Raw genomic sequence first — 20,534 nt, forward strand, 5'->3', positions numbered from 1 at the left:
TGTGGCTAAGGTTGCACCACGGAAAACTATTTCTTTAATACTTATTCAATGAAGGTCCTGGCCAGGATTCAACAGATACAGTAAACATTTTTTATGAGTACTGTGTTTTACAGGGAAGGTCATCAAGGAAATGACTAGTGGGTATCTAATGGATCAGTACTTTAAAGTAGTCCCTTCTACATCAGAAGTAATAGCACATATTCAAAATGGGTAGCAGTTATAAACTTGTGGTAGTTTTAGGGCACTGCAAACACAAGATCTCTGAGGGAACCAATTTGTCCCAGAAATCCCCATTGTGCTGTCCTTGCTCTCCCACGTTGATGTCTGGGATTTTGCTTTATACCTGATCTGAGACACGATGTCTGTGAGGGCTCCTCCCTGCAGGAACTCCATCAGCACCCAGAGCTCCTCTCCCACAAGGTAGCTCTTGTACATCTCCACGACATTGACGTGTTGATAGTCCCTCATTATCACCACCTGTAAAACCACAGTGGACAAGTGACCACCACAAAATCACTCACCAACTTCATCTTATCCAACCAAGTAAGCACACACAGCCCTGTAACTACAGTGCAGAGCCTCCATCCCCCCAGCCATAGTTGTTCTTGGTATGAGCATAACACTACTAAAAGGAAGATGATCCCGCTCTCCCCTTTCCTCTGCCACACTGATTGTTCCAACAGATTCTGCAGACAGCAGAATCCCCCTGTCTTCAGCACCCTCACCTCATTGAAGAGGAGCTCCCGGCGCTGCTGCTTCCTCAGGTCCATCATCTTCACGGCCACCTGGCGCCCCGAGTGCTTCTCCCGAGCGATGCACACGATTCCTGTGGAGCCTTCCCCAATCTTGATGTAATTCTCCAGCAATGCCCTGGGATCTCCCTGGTCCACAACCATCCTGAGGGCAGCCTTGAATTGCTCGTGAGTCACAACCACAGGGTCCTCGCTGGCTGGCTGCCCCTTCCCAGCAGAGTCCTGGGGCAGGTGGAGGTTGCTGGAACTGGTCTGGGTCTGCCGGTTCCTGGGGGACCCTGCTGGGGAGGGCCGGCCTGGTGGCACTGCCACAGCCTTCTCTGCTGTTGGGGACTTCTGGGGGGTCCCAGCTTCGGATATCATCCTGGGGAACTCGGAGGCAGGCTGGTCTGGAGGGAGAGACTGGGCTTTGGCTGCAGGGCTGAGGGGGGAACCCCACTGCTGGGGCTTGAAGAAAGCATTAGGCTTTAAGAAGAACAAAGGGAGAGGAGAAACAAATTAATGGTTGAATTAACAAGCAGAGAGGTGAGGAATCAGTTCTGTGTCATCCCACTCTGCCCTAACACACCTTGGAGCAGACTGGAATCAAGAGCTTCAGGTTCTTGTCTCCAGGTCTGCCCAACACATGGCTTGGATGAAGATCTCCTTAGATGCAGATCTTCAAGAATCCCTTAGGGAATGGGTGCTACGCTTTAGTGGCCTCCAAATTGAGGCAGTTTAAAGGGAACATGCTTTTAAAAAACCACCAAGACACAAAACCCACAGAAAAAAACCCCAGCTGCTAAAAAGCATTCCAACCTTGCCACCAAAAATCAGGGGCAACCTGTGCTGCAGAGAATTTGAAAATCCTTTATCCCTCCATGCCTCTGATCTTCCTTTGTATAAAAGGAAAGGGGATTCATGCCAAGGCTGTAAATCACTTTGAAGTCTTGGCCTAATTCCCTTTGGGTAATTACACTCTGCCTACTGAAAACACTCTCTGCACTTTCCACTGGTACCTGCAGAGCATTCCTGTCGATCAGGCATGGAATTAGCTCTCCACTTTGGGAAAAGCACCAGGCACCAGGACAGCTGGAGGCAGCCAACGTGAGACTCCAGCTACACAGAGCCACCTGCCACCTCACTGGCTTAAAACTGACCTGCTGTGAATTTGGATTAGCAATGCTCGAGGTTTTTTGAGACCTCCCACTCAAATGACAAGCAGGCCCAACCCTATTTAGTGTAGATGTAGTAAGATCACAGCCTGTGGGAATGTGGCTTCAGGATATGCATTCCCATGCCAGGAAGGATAAATATTGTCGTGCTAATACTCACCCTGGAAATGCTGACTAATTAAAATCAACAACACTTAGCAGGTGGGGTACAAAATACATTATATACGTACATATGTATATGTAAAATATACATATATACATATATATGCAAAATAGTAGTAGATCTGTCAAAGAAGCAACTTCAGAAAGAGCCCATCATTTATATTACAGGGCAAAATAGAAACTTCAAAGCAAAAAGCTTTTTCTCTCTCACAATTCACAGAGATTATTAATAAAGTTAATAATATGGGCATGGGAACTGAAAACTGCCAATCGAGAATTTTTTACAAGAGCACTCATTTTCCCTGTCTCAGACAGGGAATAATTGTGTAGGATTTAATTCTATGCACTTTGGGTTTTAATCAAGGATTTTTGTCAAGAGCAGAATCTGCATAAGCCTCACACACAGAGAGGCCCTGGAAAACACGATTTAGCAGCATCAGGGCACAGCACAAACACAACTGCCTGTCAGGAGCTCCTTCCTCCCCATACACCAGCTCCACCCCTGCAGTCCTGTGCTGACATGCTCACAGCAACACAGAATTTACTTCCCAAATCTTGTTTTGTCTCAGGAGAGAGGAAAAAAAACACGTTTTACATAACCCAGAGCATGCATAAGGGCACACAACATGCATGCAAGCTCACACAGGTTTGCTTAACCACATCTAAGTCTTATTTCCTGCTCCTATAATCTGACGGTCCCCATGTACATGTTTTAGGTCTTGGGACATTTTGAGGTGTCACTGGCTCTTCCACTCTTTCCCTTCATAAGGAAGGTGCACTCAAACTTACCATGGTGCTTTTCAAGGCACCACCTTCCCATTTCAGCCAGCTACCCAGCCAAGTGGTGGATGCTCCATCTCTGGAAGTGTTCAAGACCACATTGGAGCAGCCTAGTCTAGTAGAACCCGATGGACACTGATGTCTCTACCAACCCAAACCAGTCTGGGATTCCATGATTCAGTTATATCCCTGTCCCTTTCATCTGCAATTACATACTTCTTACACATCATCATCTCCATTAGAGCAGGAGACCCAAGTTTTCATCATCAGAGGCTGGTAAGAACATCTTAGATAAACAATTATCAGGGATGGCACAGATCCCTCACTGGAGTAGGAGATAGATTAGTCTTAAGGGTCTTCCCTATTCCTTTCCTCTGACAGACAGCTGGACTTTACACACTCCCAAGCACATCCACTTGGTTGGTAACTTCTGGTCCTGCTCCTAGAAGTGCTGAACATGGCAAAGACACTCTGGGGAAGACAAAAGTGGCCAGCTCTAGGTACCCAGGGGAGAGGCCTTGAAGCAGTGTAGATCAGCCCAGAGCCACTGAGACAGCAACAAGTGCAGTTTGTGTTACACAAGGACTGCATTCTTTCAAAATCCTCTCCCTTGGAAAGGAAACCCACTGTGCCCAAAGCCTTGGATCCTTGCACAAACTGCAAGAAGCTGGATTGGAGACATCTCCCTGCAACACCTTTCAGAACAGTCAGGTTGGTTTGGACAGTGGTTCCTGTCATTGTCCTCACAGTTCACAGCTGCTGGGAATCAACCTGGCCCAGCACCAGCTTTAAAGCCACCATACAAGCCATGCACAGATGATGGATGCTGGGTCAGCCCAGAATGGAAAAGAAGCAATGGCTGCATTTCGTATCCAGTACCAGGAACCAGAGATTTTCAGCTTAACAAGAAATGAGTCATCCATTCAGGACAGCTTTCCTGGGGGAGCTGTAGCTATGAGCTGTCCCACCCTTTACAAAATCCAACAGTCTGATTTCCTGTGTGACAGCACCGTGGGTGCTGATGCAAACCCTGCTGCTGTAGTGGCCTGGCAGATATAGCTATAACCAACACACTCTCCCGAGTTAGTTCTGGTTTGCACAGGCAGAAGAATACACTAATTCAAATCATGGCAATTTCCCAAATGGCAAAGGCTTTTTGGGGCCAGCAGAATGGCATTGCAGTTATGCCTTTACCTCACAGAAGGTAATGACTAAGACCCCTCATCCTTCCCAGCCCACGCTCCTGCAGCTTCGCCAAACCTTCTGCTGGAGATCTGGCTGCCATCCTGAGCTGTGCCTTGCAGCATCTCGTGAAGCTCAGGCGGACCACACATTTCCTCTGCTCAGGACTATTTTGATTCCAACATTAATCATAACAAGAACAGATGGTTGCCCGATGTTTGCAATTAAATTGGCTGCATATGTAACCTCTGGAACTGTAAAGTCAACACTGCAGTCCGGTGAATGAATATCTCTTACCTTGATCTGCAGGGGAGGGCCTGGCTTGCTCGAGGCGGTGGACAAGGGGAACACGCTGCGCAAGAGCCTCCTCTTCAGGCTGTTCTCCCGTGATTTGGAGCTGGGGCTGCCCTCCCCCGAGGGTCTGGCGCTGGGCTGTCGCTGCAGCCAGCTCTCTTCCGGGCCCTTCACTGCCGTCTCGCCCTCCCCCGGCACGGCGGGCACCTGCGGCAGCCCAGAGGAGCGCTGCAGGCAGCTGCCATCGGCGCCCTGGAACTCCGACGGCCCCAGGGACTGGGCTTTTGTCACCATCCCGTTGGGATGACACTGCCCTTCCAGGCGGGATTTGTAATCTGGCCACATGGTCTGCCTCCGGGCCACCTTGGACCCACCATTGCAGTTGAGGTAGTTCCCATACTTGTCTGCCCAGTCTCCTTCAGGACTCTGAAGGTACATGTCTGGGGGTCTCTCATCTCCCAGGAGCCCAAGGGACTGGGCTCTTCTCCTGCTGGTGGGGCTCCTGCCCCTCAGAGTGTTCGAGCTGATGGCAGAAAGCTTCTGGATGTCATTGAGCAACCCAGAGATGTAACCTTCCACTTCCACGGTGCTGCCCCGCACCACGGTCTGGGAAACACAGGGAAGGTGAGAAACAAGTCAGAGTTGTAAGAATCAAGGCTCAATTTGTATTGCCAAAGGTTAGATTTTGTACATATAGCCAAAGACAACTCAAGGAATTCAGGAAAAAGTACCAATTTTCATCTTTTGTTTCATTGTCCTTTACTGAGGGAAAAAAAAAAAGTCCTTGGGTTACATCCCACTGTCAGAGCAGCAGTGCTGTCAGCCAGAACAGTCAATTCTGCTGTTGTGCTCACATTCTAAATGGCATCCTACTTTTGCACTAATATTATTTCAACACTCGTGGCTTTCTTGTGCTAAAACTGTGTGACACAACATACATCACTAATGCACTCACCAAGCTCCTGAAATATTAGTGCTCAGAAGTTCCAGCATGCTGCAAGCTCCATTTGCAAAACTCACCTTTGCTGTGCCAACACAAGGTTCATCTCTCCCCTGAAGCACTCTCAATAGCGTTGTAATCAGCGTCCCTCAGTCTGCTTCTCTACAATTTCTGCTAATACATCCCAATCCTGACCAGTGCAGACTATGCTGTTCCAACTCTGCCTCCCTGCTCTGCTCTGCCAAGCTATTATAATTAAAAATTATGAACAAAGGGTCACAGCAGCTCACAACTGCCTTGTAAGCAAACGCTGAAGAACAAGGCTTCCATCCAAACAGGCACCAGCTCTGTACAGTAGGACGCTTGAAGCTGTTGGTATATTATGTAGTCTTCTACCTTTTTTTTTTTTTCTGGAACTGAAAAGCTTACAGAAGCTTTTCTAGTGCTGGGAACCAAAATATTTCATTTCTCTACAGAAATCTGCAGCACAGGATCACTCCTACACTTTCATGAACCTCTGCCTGAGGAAAGTCCTTCCCTGGAGTGACAGCAATCTCCTGTTTGCTAACTGAGCTCCAGGGATCTTCTAAACATGCTGAATTAATTACACTGAGACTAATACTTAGCTGGTGCAACACAGTAGCTCCAGTAATTTCAACAGAACACTACCACAGTGCACAAACGAGCACCTGGTTTGCTCAGCGTCTGAGAATGAAAGGCAAAACAGAAGATTTTTGTTCAACAAGGTGAAAAAAGGACAACTCAACTCACTCCATGGTGTACACACACCAGCTGCAGCTGGAAATTCTGGTCTTCACTCCTACTCTCTCACCACACACACACCCCCCTTCCTCCACAGCCTAGCTGCTGTCACAGAACAATGGGCTCAGGACATGAACTTTTTGTCCAAAATGGACAAAAGCAATTCCAGAAAGACATGGGTATTCTCAAAATAAGAAGCCTCAAACAACATGCTACGGACTCTCCAGAAAATCCACTGCAGTTCTCTCCTTCTAGCTAAAACTCCCTAGAATTAGACTCAAGTCACTCCCATGAAATCAGACCTAGCCCCAGCAGACAGGGAAGATGGGAGTTAATCTTGCTTTACTGCTGTGTTTAAGGATTGCAACAGATTAACAAGGAAACATCCAAATTTGAGCCAAATGTATATGGAGTGCTCTTACATAGTTCATGACTTACTGACCAAAACTGAGAAATTATAACAAGAAAAGCACCTTTTTATAAACTACACACAGACCCAGGAACTACTCTGATAATTTAATCCAGGACTATATACAAGGGCTTGGCCAACTAGCACCTGGGGGGAAAAAAAAAATCTAATTGATTGGTATCATTGAACAGGAGTTAATTCAAATAGAGTTTACCAGAAAGAGTCAGCTTTGTTATGCAGTCTATGAGAGTGTTTGCATTTTGAATTACTGGGAAAAAGTGTTAGTTTAAGATGATTCTTTAGTTTTTTTAAAAAAAAACTATGTTGGCTATTCTGTCCTCGTTCTCTTAGGACTTGCACCTCCTTTCAAGCTTTTACCATCCTTGGGTCTAGTAAGTCAGACATGAAAGTCCTGACCGCATAAGGCTCAGGGCAAACTCCAGGAAATCTCTTCACACACCTCTGTTTCAACAGTGATGCCTCACTATTTTTTGAGCATCCTTGGCCTGTTACTTGAGGAAACTTGGCTTGGTCTGGAAAAGGCATCGGTGTAGTGCCCAGAGCCTCACTGAAGTCAAGATACAGGGAAGTGCTATCACTTCTCCTGACCCAAAGCCCCCTACCCTGTGATTAATGAAAACGGAGTTGCTTGACGTGATTATTTTCTTGATAAATCCATACTGGCTGCCAGCTATTACCCTGCTATCTCCTTGGAAATGGCTGCAAATAGATTACTTGCTTATTTGTTCCAGTCTCTTTCTGAGGACAGAAATTATTCTGACTGATCTGCAATTCCTTGAATTTCATTAGGCCCAGCTGACTTGAAAATATGGAACTTCTTAGCTAAGTCTCATTTCTGTTCCTGTTCTTTTCTTATTCTGGCCTGCATTCTCATCCCTTCATCCTCATGCTAATTGTCAGCCCACTGATCACACTTAATGAAGACCAGAGAAAAATCACTAAACACTTAGGAATTCAGTGTCATCTGTTAACTTGCTTCCAAAGCCAGCAGCTAAAAAGTTCTTTCCTTCATCCTTCTTCTCCTCCTCATTGCACTCATCACGTGTCCTTAGTGCCCTTTATGTTCTTTGAGAATAACATTTCTTTTTGTGCACTGCCCTTCCAGTTTTGCTCCTACATGAATTTCTTTTCTCTTTGCCCTTTATAACTTGACCTAGTTTCCACCCTTCTGAGCAATCCTCCCGCAGTTTAAGCTCATTACAGAGCTCCCGATCTAACCAAGTTGGTCTCTTATTACACATTTTATCTCTCCTCTGGATTGTGCTCCTACCCTCTACTACATTTTGAACCTCAAAGCACATATAGGACACCAGGTAATACCTCCTGCCTTTTTTTTTTTTCACCTATTCTTCCTAAGCAAGTTTTTCCTTTATAAACCAGCATTCTGCTCAAAGATCCTGACGAGCCACTTCATTTGCAGGTTTGATTATGTACTGAAGCTTACATTAAACCAAATATAGTCCCCTTTATTCTCCATGCTTTAAGCACCTGTACACAAAAAGCTAAATATATTCATCAGATAGCCAACTCTTTTTTATATCCCTCCTAAAACCCAAGTAGCAACATCTCTGTTTTACAACACACCTTTCAGTTTTTAGGCCCCTGCAGGGTTTTCCTTTTTTAACTGGGAACAAAAACTTCTCCCAAGCAAGCAAGATTTCAAGCACAATATTTCTGTCACCATCTTTAATTTCCTTTCCTGAGAGGTCACCATGAAGTTGTCTTTTCCCACAGCATGTTCCTGCTGTCACTTACACAGTCTCCAGATGCCAGGACCAGCAGCCATCTAAACCCACCCATTTACAGGAATCACTTTTTCCTTACTGAAGGACTCTGTCCCATTTCTATGTCCCACTTTCCATTAAGATGCTGGTTTATTTACCATTTTAGCCCAGACCCTAGTTTAGTCCTCGCAGTCCTCACTTGTCCATAAGCTGCAAGGCAGTGCTACATTTCCCTCTCTCCCACTTAGGCTTCCCTGGCAACTTTATTACCAGCCAAATTTGCTCACGAAGGAGAATGACAACCTTGTAAAAACAGGTCTCTCCACAAATTCTTCTCTTGGCTTCCCTGTACAACAGCTGAAAGCATCCTGGCTTGTAGCAGGCACAAGGCCTGCAAGGCCTTGGAGATCAGAAGCCTGAGCTAGGAAATACCAAAGTCAGCATGACTAAGGTTTTAGAAGCCCCTCTCTTCCGCCTTTTGGACACTGTTATCTCCCTGTATATCCATAGGTCACTTTTCCCCTGACCCTTACTATTGGACAGTTTTCAATCCCCCTGTAAGGTATAAAAACCCCTAGCCCTGCCCGGTTCGGCAGAGGAGAGCTGTCACTGGACCCTTCGCGGAGACCCCAATAAAAGAACCCTGCGGAACCCACACAGCGCTGCTCCCTCTCTCTCTGCGTCTGCTGCGGCGGCACCTAGGGCGACGGCCCCAGGCGTGCTGAAAGAGCTGAAATCACTAAAGAGCTGACTGCAAATCACTATAGCTTGCCTGGGTTGCCTGAGCCCCCCGCTGGGCGATCCTGGACCCTCCGTGAGCTATCCTGGACTACCGGCCTCCCCGCTGGGCTTCTGCCCCTGGGGGCCATACTGGCTCCTGTCAGCTACCACAGGACCCCATCACTGTGACAGGCAGCCAGCTGGTTATTTCAACAGTGACAGCAACAGGTAAAGATCCTACTGCTCTTATTCCTGATGAAGTCAATATCACTGAATTTGACACAGATACCACCCTCAGTCCCATTTATGGGGCACCAGAAGTAGTGCCTCAACTTGGAGGCAACTCCCCAAGGAACAGGAAAAACTGTCTGCCTCCCTCACCTTCATAGGCTGGAGCTGCATCCTTGTGATTCTCGAAGGGTCTACCACTGGCTTGGGGCGCCTCAGCGTGTCCAGAATATTCTGCCATTGAGGTGGCAGGCCCACAAATTTGCCCTCCTTTGGGTCAAATGAGGTGTGGACACGGTGCTCAAAGTTCTGCGGGGCCGAGATCTCCGGGCGTTTCTTCTTCTTCTTACGGAACATGACGCCTGAAGGGGAGAAGGCAACACCGTCAGTGCCTGTCTAGGGCTGAAGTGTCCAAGCAGTAAAATCAGGTATCAATTCTATGAGTTAATTATGTTGTATTGAGAACATTTTTCAGTAAAAAGCACTTCATCAGGAGTTGATCACCTGCTTTTATAGATGAGGAAACAGGCAGCAAGATAGCAATGATTGTGCCCAAGGCCACCTTGCAGGTTCATGGCTCAGATGGGATTTCTAGTGACTTCCCTTATTTCTACAAATTCATATTGCCTGATAAAACTATTTTAAAAGTAATTAAGAGATACATATTTATATTTTATCTGCTTATACCTACATTAAATGGCTTTGGAGTCCAGCCAGTTAGACAGCATTGATTCCGCCACAAGCCTGAAATTTAAGGTGGCAATAAACAGGGCTCAGGTTTTCTTTTCACTGCTTACTCCAAGTAAGTAATATCCACTTGGTTCCCATTAAAAGACAGCAGAGCTGTTGCCAAAGGAAGAGCTGCCAGAGACTGACTCTGGATCTCAGTTTTTCTTGCTTAGACAGAGGGCTCAGGAGGGAGAGAGGAGGTGGTAGGTGGAAATCAAACTCTGTCAGCAGGTAGCTGAAGAAGCTAAAATTAAAAACTAAGACTCTTTTCCCTTGGGGGCTTGAGAGAGACAGCTTGTGTGAACAGCCAGTGCAAGTGCAACAAGCCAAAAGCACCTAACACTGAAATATACCCAAACACAGGAGACTTCAAAATCTGAAATAAGAATTTATAAACAAATTTATAACCAGAAAAAGATACTTGGACAGAAAGCTCAGAGACTGGCCCTTTCTGAAATCAGGAAGATATGAAGGAAAAGGAAGAACCAGAGTTCTGCATGCAGACAAGAGGTGGGAAAGCTGGAGGACTGCAGTGGATCGACACAACCTCTTCACAAAAACCAGACAGGGAAGATAGGGTGAGGTAAGGAGATTTTCTATGGAGAGCCAGGTTTTTCACAGTGGGGAGTAGTGGGAGTGAGAGACAGGCATAAATCAAAACAGGAGCAGTCCCAACAGCATAGAAGGAAAAGTTTTCCTGTGACCAGGAGAGTCTAACATTGGAGCAGCCTGCCCAGACAGGCTGGGCAGGCTCCATCCTCAGGGGTTTGCTCTCAAAGCCAAAGCCCTGAGTAATCCAGCCTGACCCTCCAAGCTGACCCTGCCTTGAGCAGGGGGTTGGGCTGCACCTCTCCAGGTCCCTTTTCCTCTGAAATGTTCTTTGACTCTATTCACTGTTTTAGGAAAAAGCTGCACAGGTTTTTTTAAAGCAATTAGCATCTGTCAATAAACAAAAACAATATTTGTATTCTCTTCCTTTTCCACAAACAATGTTCTATTGGCATTTGCCTCTCACTAACACTGCTTACAGCCATGAATGCCATCTCTTCCCTGACATCAGGCTGAGGATTTTTGCCACTTAATCTTCAACTTTGTAGCAGTCACTCTTCCCCTGTACAGGACCTCAGCTTCCAACTATTTGTGCTGAATAAATATTTACAAGGGTCAGAGAGACAGACCACATAGAGAGATAACCCACTGCGGTGTAGACATGAACACACTTCTGGAGGACACCAGTCTCCAAAATCAGCACATCACAGTGAAATCTATGTCAAACATTTTCCAGATTGTCCCACTCTAAACTTGTTTAGGGAGCAAAGTGCAGCCACCACCTGAACAATGACTTTGCTCCCTGGTGCTAGACTGGAGTCTTGAAAATCCAATACACAATGGCTCCCAGTTTGGTTACAACGATGCTACAGTCACAGGGATAGGAAGTGTTTGTATGGCAGAGAAGGATCTTTGCTCCATCTAACCCCCCCATTCATGCAATCCATCCTTGGTGAAACACCAACTTCATGTGCACTGTCCATTTCAACAGCCTACTAAAGATACCTCACAGGTCAAAAAGAAAACAAAAGGTTAGGAAAGAAAAAAAAAACAAACAAAAAGCTTACAAAAGAGGCTGGAAGCAACTGGTCTGCCTAGAAGAGATTTTTCAGAATAATCTTTGCTTAGAACAAGCTCCAATGAAAACCCAAATACATCTTAATGGAGAGCTTATGGGAAGGGTGTCTGTGCTCCAGGTCTGTATTGCAGCTCCTCAAACACAGTGATTCATCTCTCAGGCCCCTTAGGTGCTGCTTATTAACTAATAATCAAGACTAAAGTCAGAGAGCAATTCTTTAAGGAAAAAAAAGTGCAGACAATCCCAGAAAGGAAAGATACTCTAATAGCTCGTGGTGTTAGTAGTGCTCAAACCAACAGCTGGAGCTGCTGAGGAGCTTAAGAGCCTCCAAGGAAAGCAGGGAGTATCTCTGTAGTAATGCAGCAAGTGATTCATTTCTGAATCCTTGACTGCATGTGAGTTGTGACAGCTCCTTGATCCACCTTGACTCTACCACAGCAATCCCAGTCATCATACTATTTTTTCAACTAGTACCTCTTCTTCTGCTCCTATTCCCACAGCTTCATGAGAGGATACCCAGGGCACAGCAGACAGTCTTAAGTTTGGTTTTTAAGTGCTTCATGTGGCAAAGGGTCCTGTAAAGCAGGGTGTTACAAATGCCACAATCGTTCGCACTTGTAGCATCAATGGTTTTCTGAACACGTCAGGCATTTCCCCATAACAAAAATTATTCTGGCTTAAGTATTTCCAAATGCAAAATTTTAAAACCCAGGTGATATTTTGGCCCCAACGAGAACAGTGGCTCTGTTTCACCATCTCAGTTTGCAGAAGTATAAACACAACACTACATTTGTATATTTATATAAAATCCCTATCCCTGACAATCAACATGTGGACTACAGTTGGATCCCATAGCCAAAAGCATGCTTCCAAAACCCAGAAAGGAGCACCTACTGACTTCATGGTCAGTTTTAAGTGACTGGTTGGCATGGCCTGCATCTACCTTATTGGCTTAAAACAGACAGCTTAAAAACAACAAAATGTAATCAGCTCCAAATACAACACACCCCTGGGCATCCAATAGTATTTGCTCTACATGGTCAGCATCAATCCCTGATTATAAAGAGATCAGACAGGTGGTTTAAAGGTAAATTGCATTAGGATCAAATGAAATACATACACTAAAAATAGTTATTTGAAATCCAATGAATTCTAATAATCTTGGTAGGTTTTGCATCTCATTGAGGAGGTCTGTATTTAACCAGTCTCCTTTCACTTTGTGGTTTTCATGCAAGATCTATTTACTTGTATTTCCAATACCCAGCTAAAGAATGTTTATTGTTAAATAAAACACATAAAACCAGGCCTTTTCTAAGTCAGTGAGAAATTCATAAGAACATTTTATGCATATAAGATTTTGTAAATCAAGCCAAACCTGTATTTAAACATAGACAGCATCCCTTTAATATAACAACACAAATACTGTGACACTGATTTTATAATAATCTACTAGACTTTAGTCTTTCATTCAGTGCTGACAACTGTACTGTAAGAAATGTCACAAACATAAATAATAAAAGTCACTACCACAAGACAAAAGCAGTCGGAGATTGAAATTCTCTCAGCGATCCATTCCTGCTGCCTGGGAAACCACGTTAGGTTTTTCAACTCCAGATATAGCTGTTCCTAGATGATACAGTTCCAAAAGCTGTCACATCTGCCAGCGAGCACGAGAAAAAATCCCACAGCCAGCAGATCCAGAGCAGGGGGAGGGATCAACTGGGAAGGAGGGGCAAGAAGAGAGAGGGGTCAGCCTCAGATGAGAGGAAGGGGTGGGAAGATTAAGGCTGGAAAGGGAGTGAGTGTTAGTAAGGTAGAGAGGAATGGTTGGAAGACAGGCAACCCGAGGAGGAGGGCACAGTAAAGAAGCAACATCACCCGGAGGGGAAGGAAAAAAAAAAAAGAAAAAAAAAAAAAAAGAAGTAGATAAATGTTATCAGGAGTGGCTCGTTCCAACGCCCAGACAAAGGCAGCAGCGTGCACTGCCTTTTCACCCGACCTGCCTCCACCCTGCTCCCGTCCAGCCACACGTTCCACTAGGACACCGCGCCGTACGGCCCCGTGCTCTACCCTCCCTCACTCACACATGCACTTGATGATAGCACGGCAGCACAGAGCTACTTCAGTCTCACTTGTGCAGTTTCCAGTTAAAAATAAGCTCTCCCTCCCCCTCCTTGCTGCAGCGCTGAACTCGCTCATCAGCTCATTGCGTCGCTATCGCAGATCTGGACGCAGTTCCCTACATTCCTCCTGCCCCGGACGAGAGATAACGCTTGGTCCCTTGGGCTCAGGAAAGCCATTCCCATAATTTCCAAGTCCTCCCACAGCTGATCTGCCAAACTGCTCTGGCCAGCTCCTAGAGGAGAGGGAGAGAAGGAGAACTCTTCCTACAGGACCTGAGGAACTGCAATATGCAGATTGAGTTTGCAGTAGGAAGATGAAGATCCCAGAGAACAGACCAATTAAAAGGAAAAATGTATTTCCATACTCTGCTACTCAGGTCACTGTCATGTGCTGCATTTGAAATGGATTACAGATTAACTAGGCCATTATCCATGCATGTCATATGCATGTGTTCACACAAATGTGTGTGTGAATATGCACACATGGAATTTCACTGCATCCCATACCTTCTAAAATACTCATGTTTGCCTTCCTGAGGTTTTCCAACACTCTTAGTATTTATAACAAGCCATAAACTATCATAGCAGTTTGCAAATAAAGGAAAATGACAGGTTAGGTCCCTGAAGAGCTGACAAACCCAAATGTGACTTCACACAGCAAGGAATGACAACAAGGGTCAGTGAAAAGGAAAAAGAAAAGCCAAGTGGTCCAAAATCTGAAACAGTATCTAAGAGCACTGCCCTGACACCTTCTGCATTCATCTGCAATTCTAGCTTTAGAAATACTGGTTGAAGTACTTTTTTTCCTCCTAAAGGAAGAGTGGATATTTCCTAGCTGTGCTATCCCTTTCCTCACTGCAAGTCCTTTCCTTCTATTCCTTTCTCCCTCACCAGCCCCCCATGGCAAAGCCGCATGTTGGAGCAAAGCAACAGCACAGCAAACTGATGTAATGCTCTAAATCCTGCCCAAACACACATGAGAGCACAGATTAATATTACATTAGAAATAAGCTTAGGGAGAGACATATTTGTTATATTGGTGGGTTTATTTCTGAGGAATGAGAAGAACAGCACAACTGGCTTGATATTTTTTGGCCGTGCCTCAACTGAGCAGGGTCTGAAGGTGCTGCCTCTCTCTCCCCTGCTCCATTTCCTTGCTCATAAATTAGGACTAAAACCCAGTGAACGCCTATTTGCTCAGCTTGTTTGGGACGCTGCTGGGTTACATACTTTTAGATGTGTTTTAGTTATACCATACCAAATTCATTCTGGGACATATATAAAAGTACTTGCAAGGAAAAGACCTTTTGAACTTTCCAAAACCAGCACAGGCATGTCCCAAATGCTAATGGGCTTTATCCCTTAACAAATAACAAAGTTTTCCATTATTTACAGTCCCCTAGAAATCCCAGCTGAAGTCACTATCCCATTGTGTCTGTCTCTGAAGTCAGGCCCCACCCTCTAGAGGTTTCATCTAAAGAGACTAAAGGTGAGGAAAGGGAATGATTATCCTCATTTGCAGATGAGACAAAAAAAAATTACTAGCCCTGTTTCTTCCCACCTATGTCTAGATGAGCAGATCTACAACATCTCCCAGGTATGTCTCCTGGCTGCTTTTTAACTTTATATCAAGGCCAGATCCAGGCCCAACACACCCAGGCTTCCACAGAGAGAAAACATGGGTGCAGAGCCCCAGTGGAGGCCAAGACACGCTCTGACCACAGGTTTGATCTGGACACCAGCACATATGTCCAGAAGCCTTGACAGAACTAAGCATCATAGACAGAAATCACACCCAAACCTCAGCTGCAGTCCAGTGCCTTCATTACAAGACCAGCCTTTCCCCCTTGGGCTCAGTGTGTGAGAGGGTACAGCCACCAAACGCTGCTGCAGCACCAGGGAAGGCAGCTCACTCATTGTGTCCTTGACATGCAGAGCCAGCGGGGCGTGTGCTGCATGTCACCAGGCTGAGACCAAAGCCACAACAACTCTGACCCTTCTCCCCCACCTTTTACGTGATTCATGTGGCTCATGTCCTGTTCTGGCTATACCAAGCCACGCTGTGCTGCACCTCTGACACTCACTTTACATCTACACCCCTCCCTGTCCCCTGTCCAAAGAGTAGCTGCATTGTTCCATGGATTTTCCAACATTATTTTGCCATGAAGGATGCATCAGGGTTAAAAACAGGTTGCTGTATTTTGCTGTTAATCCAAAGCACCACAGAGCTTCAAGACAGGGCTTGACTGATTCAGGGCTTCACTCTCCACTGTCTCGTGTGACAGATCCATTCAAAATCAGCATAAAAGTACTATCAAGATTAGAATAAGAACGTTTAAGGTCCTGTCTCCAAAAATTCACATGAATAGCAACATCTTACATATCAGACACGAGGTTACATTGGGACAAGCCAAGGGGCCACATCTGGCATGTGGGGTCACATGGCAGGGGAAGGAGCCAAGGCACTGGGCTGCAACACTGGGCACCACATCCTGCGGCTCCCTGTGAGCCCTGGAACCTCAGCGCGCTCTTGCACGGCTCGTGGGGTGATGAGGGAGGGGGAAGCTGCAGCTCCGTGTGCAAATGGGCACAGCACAGATTTTACTGTATGCAGGAAGAGTCACACACTCAGGGAGCAGGGCTGAATTCTCACAAGCAGACCTGTCCCAACAGAGGCACTGGTGACCACCATCCTGGATCACCATACTTGCTCCAGTAGCACAGCAAAGGGCTGACAGAAACACCCCAGTAATTCCCCAGATGACCCATGTATAGAGATGCAAGAGTGAAACTTCCTTCCAGCCAACACTAAACAATCTCAGTCCCTAGTTATGCTCATCACGTTCTCCCAAAGAGAGAGCTTGTGTTATCCCCACAGGATAACTGATGGGAAAACTGCAGCCCAGACAGTGTCCCCCAAAACATGGAAGGACAGATTTGTTTAACCCCACAACCTGCCTGACTCTCAGTGCCTTCCTGCTCACTGCTGCCAACACTGAGATGCAAATTTAAATTACAACAGACAAGTCTTCTCCCAGGGAATATCAGTTATCCTGCTCTGTTTGCCACAACTGTGAGTGTTCACACAGCCCTCTGTATGTTAAAACCTGAGATGCACTCCTAACACAAGATAAATGACTGCTGTTGGCTACAGCTACGTTCGGTTCATCAATTAATTACAAAATAATCTAATTACTAACACTACAAGTTAAATGGCTGAGCCCTAGGAAAAGTGTCATTTCCTGAGACATTTTTGAGGGAAATAGATTTCAACTTTTAGTCTCTGGGCACCCTCCATTCCCACTGTTCTCTTTTGGCAGACAAACGGAAGGTCAGTCTAAGAACAACAGTACCATTGGTAAGACCAAATGGCAGTGCATTAGCCCCAAACCACATGGTAATTCTGCAGCTTTAGAAACCATAATGAGGGATTCCTTAAAAACAAGACCTGTAGCAGCCAAGTGCTGATTTTTGTGCTCCATTGCACTAAGTCTATGACATTATAACTCAAAGTCAGTGAGACTGATGCAGGAGCAGTGTTGGTGACACAGACAAGGAAGCTGCTCCCTAGTCCAGAACCCCCCCAACCAGGTGTCAGAAGTTGCTCGCTCTCTGCTGAGCAGCACAACTCCTGGTGAGCCTTCAGCTACTCCTCTCACTTGTGTCCTGTCCAGGTATAGAGCACATGTGCTGCTCTGAATGGGATGGAACTTCAGCAGGGTACCCCTGTGGGTACCCAAAAAACCCTCAAGTGCAATGCAGCACTCAAAGCCAGGCTGTATGTTTTACTTGCAGTTGGGCTAAGCTAGTCCAAGCTGCTTTAAGCAATTTTGTTTAAAGCAATTTACACAAATATTTAGCTCTTTTCTCTGCTTGTGAATTTCCCTAAGCATATTACAGAAGTAGGTTAAAAAGAGCTCTTTTTCTTGGATTGGAGGCAGGACAGACAAACTTTAAAGAATTCTCCTTAATTTCATTCTCCTTGGGAATGAAAATCATTTTGTGACCAAGCAAGTGTTGTTTCTCACTTTGCAAGCATTGGCAGCAGGACCCAGGGTGGCCTTCCCAGGTACATCCATACCCATACCCAGCTAGACAGAAACAGCCCCTGTGCACAGAGCAGGCTTTTCATCTGGTTACTAATCCAGCAAGCTATTTGCTGATAGTACTTTCCACTTTTTGATCAGCTTTGCTCTAGACTCATAAATCATTGTTCACACAGCATGCAGCATGTACATACCAAGGCAGCACTGAATGTTAGAAACAATATAAAGCTTCATCACACCACCAGGAATGAGACTTTTCTGTGGGACAGGGCTGGAGAGCGGCAGCAGCTTCCCCTCCCCAACAGCTGTGTTAGGGGCCAACAGGTTGCACCCAAACAGAGAGCTCAGAAAAGCAGACAAAGAGTGGCCAAAGGTCTCTTACTTTCCATACATCCCCCAGCTTCACCTGAGAGCTCACACTCACCAGACACAAATTGCTCTTCTGTTTTTTCAGCGCTCTGTCCCCAAATACATTAAAGCATTAATGCCCTGGCAAAAAAAGAAAGCAAATATTAACAGACAGGACTGTTTTCTGTCACTGCAAATACCTGTCTGTATGCACTGGTTACTTGACAAAATAATTAAATACAAATGCCCAATAAATCTGTATATTGTAACTTAAATAGAACAAGATCAGGCAGCTTTCAGCCAGCCAAAACACACACACCCAGCCCCACACGAGTACTCCAGCATAGCTTCAGGACGTGTTCTGAAAGGATCCTGGCCAGCACAGCCGCCAGAAGGTTGGGAATACACACAGGAAGGGTTTAACTAGACCTCTGTGAGGTATGGTGAGGGTCCTTGCAGATAGAAGATACTTAAGAGCAGACATTGCTCTGTAAAGGCGATGAGTATGCATGTTCCTGACATGCTGTCTGCTCTCTCAAGCATCATCCCGAGTAATTTTTAACCCTTTCTTCACCCCAAGGTTTTAAGAGCATCACCCTGCGAGATTCAACAAGGCATTTTCCCTCCACATTCCCCATACTCTTGAGTGTCAGTTGGCTAAACTACCAGACCTCAGCCCCACACGTTGTCCCACCTCATAGACCGTGGAAAGTAAAAACTACAAGATCTTACTGGCAGTCCTGCTGTAACAATGCTGGTGGTGGACAGTTCCAAGGGAGAGGAGAAAGAAGGGTCTGGAGGTAAACTCTCCCACTGTCATGCAGCAAAGCCGATTGGAGGACGGTGTTGCTGGGCTATAGGAGTAAAGATGAAGGAAACTCCTTCCCAAAGGAATTCAGATCCCAGTTTTTCTTCCCTTCCAGAAGCATCCCTTGAGAGAAAAAATTTGTATGACCCCCCGAACTATTCCAGTCTCACTTCACCCCAGGCGGGCACTGCCAACACACGTGAGATCATTACACTAATCCATGGCAGTGGCACGGCTCGGCTCCGAAGAGAAGGGGTTAAGCCGAGGCAGCACAGCCACTGGGAAGCGGAGACTTAGTTTGAACTGACAAACCCAGTCCTCCGTAAACACAGGGAACAAATCCCACGAAACAGCAGCCATTAGGACGGTTGTTCTGGCTTTAAAGCAAGCAAATCAATGTTGATCCCCAAATCTGCGGGAGGGCGCTTACCCCTGACTCCTCATTGCTCCGTGACCAGAGATGAAGTGAGAATGCTCCGCCACCGGAATCCGCTGACACGTCGATAAACTTGAGAGGGAAAGACGGCAGGAGAAAGCGGGAGAAGAAAAAGGGGTGGAGGCAAGTCTGACATGTTTGTACAGTGCCTGATTCACCTAAGCTGCCGAGTTTGATTTCAGGGTGTGGTAGCAGATGGGACACAGGAGCAATCAGCGTAGAGAAGACTCAGATTCCTGTTCCACGGAAAACGACAGATGCTAACAGCAGAGCCTCTTGGGACCATCTCGCCTTCTTCTCACAGTCTCCTCTCTTCGTCCCTAGAGAGGATGAGAGAGAGAGAGCTCAGAGTCACACCTGGGTACCCCGATGTGCCGGTCTCAGGCGAGAACTTTGGGGAGATCATCTCCCATTCCCCTCCGCCCTTTTTCACACCCCACTTCACTGTGGCTTATTAAAGCTCCATTTGTCAGCTCTTCTCTCTCAGCTCCACAGCCTCGGGGCCAGGAGCTGCTGAAGCTTCTAACAAACCCGACATCTCCGCCCGTGTCGCCTAGCTGCAGATTTCGAGACCTGCCACCAATCCCTTGTCATTCCAGGAAGGAAAGCTTTGATTGCTTGCTTTATGGCTCGCAGTAGAAGAATTCACCCCATTTATTTGCATTGCAGATGAGCAGCACATGACCTGGTGCTTTTACTTTTCCCCTGTCCTCACCATGAGTCAGTGCTGCCAGGTCTGGAGTCTGGGATCACCCTCTAATTCAGTTGTGCTGCCTGTGCCTCAGGGTTTACTGACTACTGGAAATAGACTTTCCACAAGCAGCAGGACAGCAGCTCCGGCAGTGCCGGCTGGGCTTGGTGACTGGGCCATCATCAGAGGACACTTAGGGGATTGCAGCCTGGAGCGTTTAGAGTTCATGGCAGCAAACCCATCAGCTGCCCTTGCTCCATTGCGAACAAGGAGGATTCTTGGCCTATCCAAACTGACAATGCTGGCTTAACCCTCAGATATTTTTAGGTCCAAAGAACAGAGATGTTAACCATAAAAACCCACCCCCGTGACTTTTTAGGTTTTTTAAAATAAGATTTGTTTTGTTGAACCACACTTAAATAAATGAGTGGCATGCTACAAATAATCATTAAGTGGTCATTATTGCTGGGAGTGGCTTGTCCTGCAGAGATGAGCCAGCTCAGTGACCTTTTAGCCATGTTCCCCCCATTCCCATTTTCCTCCCCACCTACCTGTCTATTCCAACTAAAATAGCTGCAGTATCTTTGTACCACAGTCT

General features: G+C 46.1%; 1 protein-coding gene across 5 annotated transcripts in view; it reads right to left on the reverse strand.

Annotated features, from left to right (window-relative positions):
* PAK6 (p21 (RAC1) activated kinase 6) overlaps positions 1-20,534 on the reverse strand; it is a 42,513-nt gene that overhangs the window by 7,556 nt on the left and 14,423 nt on the right. For 2 of the 5 annotated variants that reach the window (XM_064425634.1, XM_064425633.1), the window contains exons 2-8: positions 19,240-19,565; positions 18,734-18,932; positions 18,078-18,142; positions 9,282-9,490; positions 4,328-4,930; positions 726-1,217; positions 344-477 (exon numbers count right to left, since the gene is read on the reverse strand). In XM_064425634.1, coding sequence (XP_064281704.1) covers positions 344-477; positions 726-1,217; positions 4,328-4,930; positions 9,282-9,485 — 1,433 coding nt within the window. In that variant the 5' untranslated portion in view covers positions 9,486-9,490; positions 18,078-18,142; positions 18,734-18,932; positions 19,240-19,565. Of the gene's footprint in view, positions 1-343; positions 478-725; positions 1,218-4,327; positions 4,931-9,281; positions 9,491-13,011; positions 13,250-13,568; positions 13,590-18,077; positions 18,143-18,733; positions 18,933-19,239; positions 19,566-20,534 lie in introns of those variants that run through there. The other 3 variants (XM_064425632.1, XM_064425636.1, XM_064425635.1) reach the window with 3 other exon arrangements.

Source organism: Passer domesticus, chromosome 6 (genome assembly GCF_036417665.1).
Source record: "Passer domesticus isolate bPasDom1 chromosome 6, bPasDom1.hap1, whole genome shotgun sequence".
NCBI lineage: Eukaryota > Metazoa > Chordata > Aves > Passeriformes > Passeridae > Passer > Passer domesticus.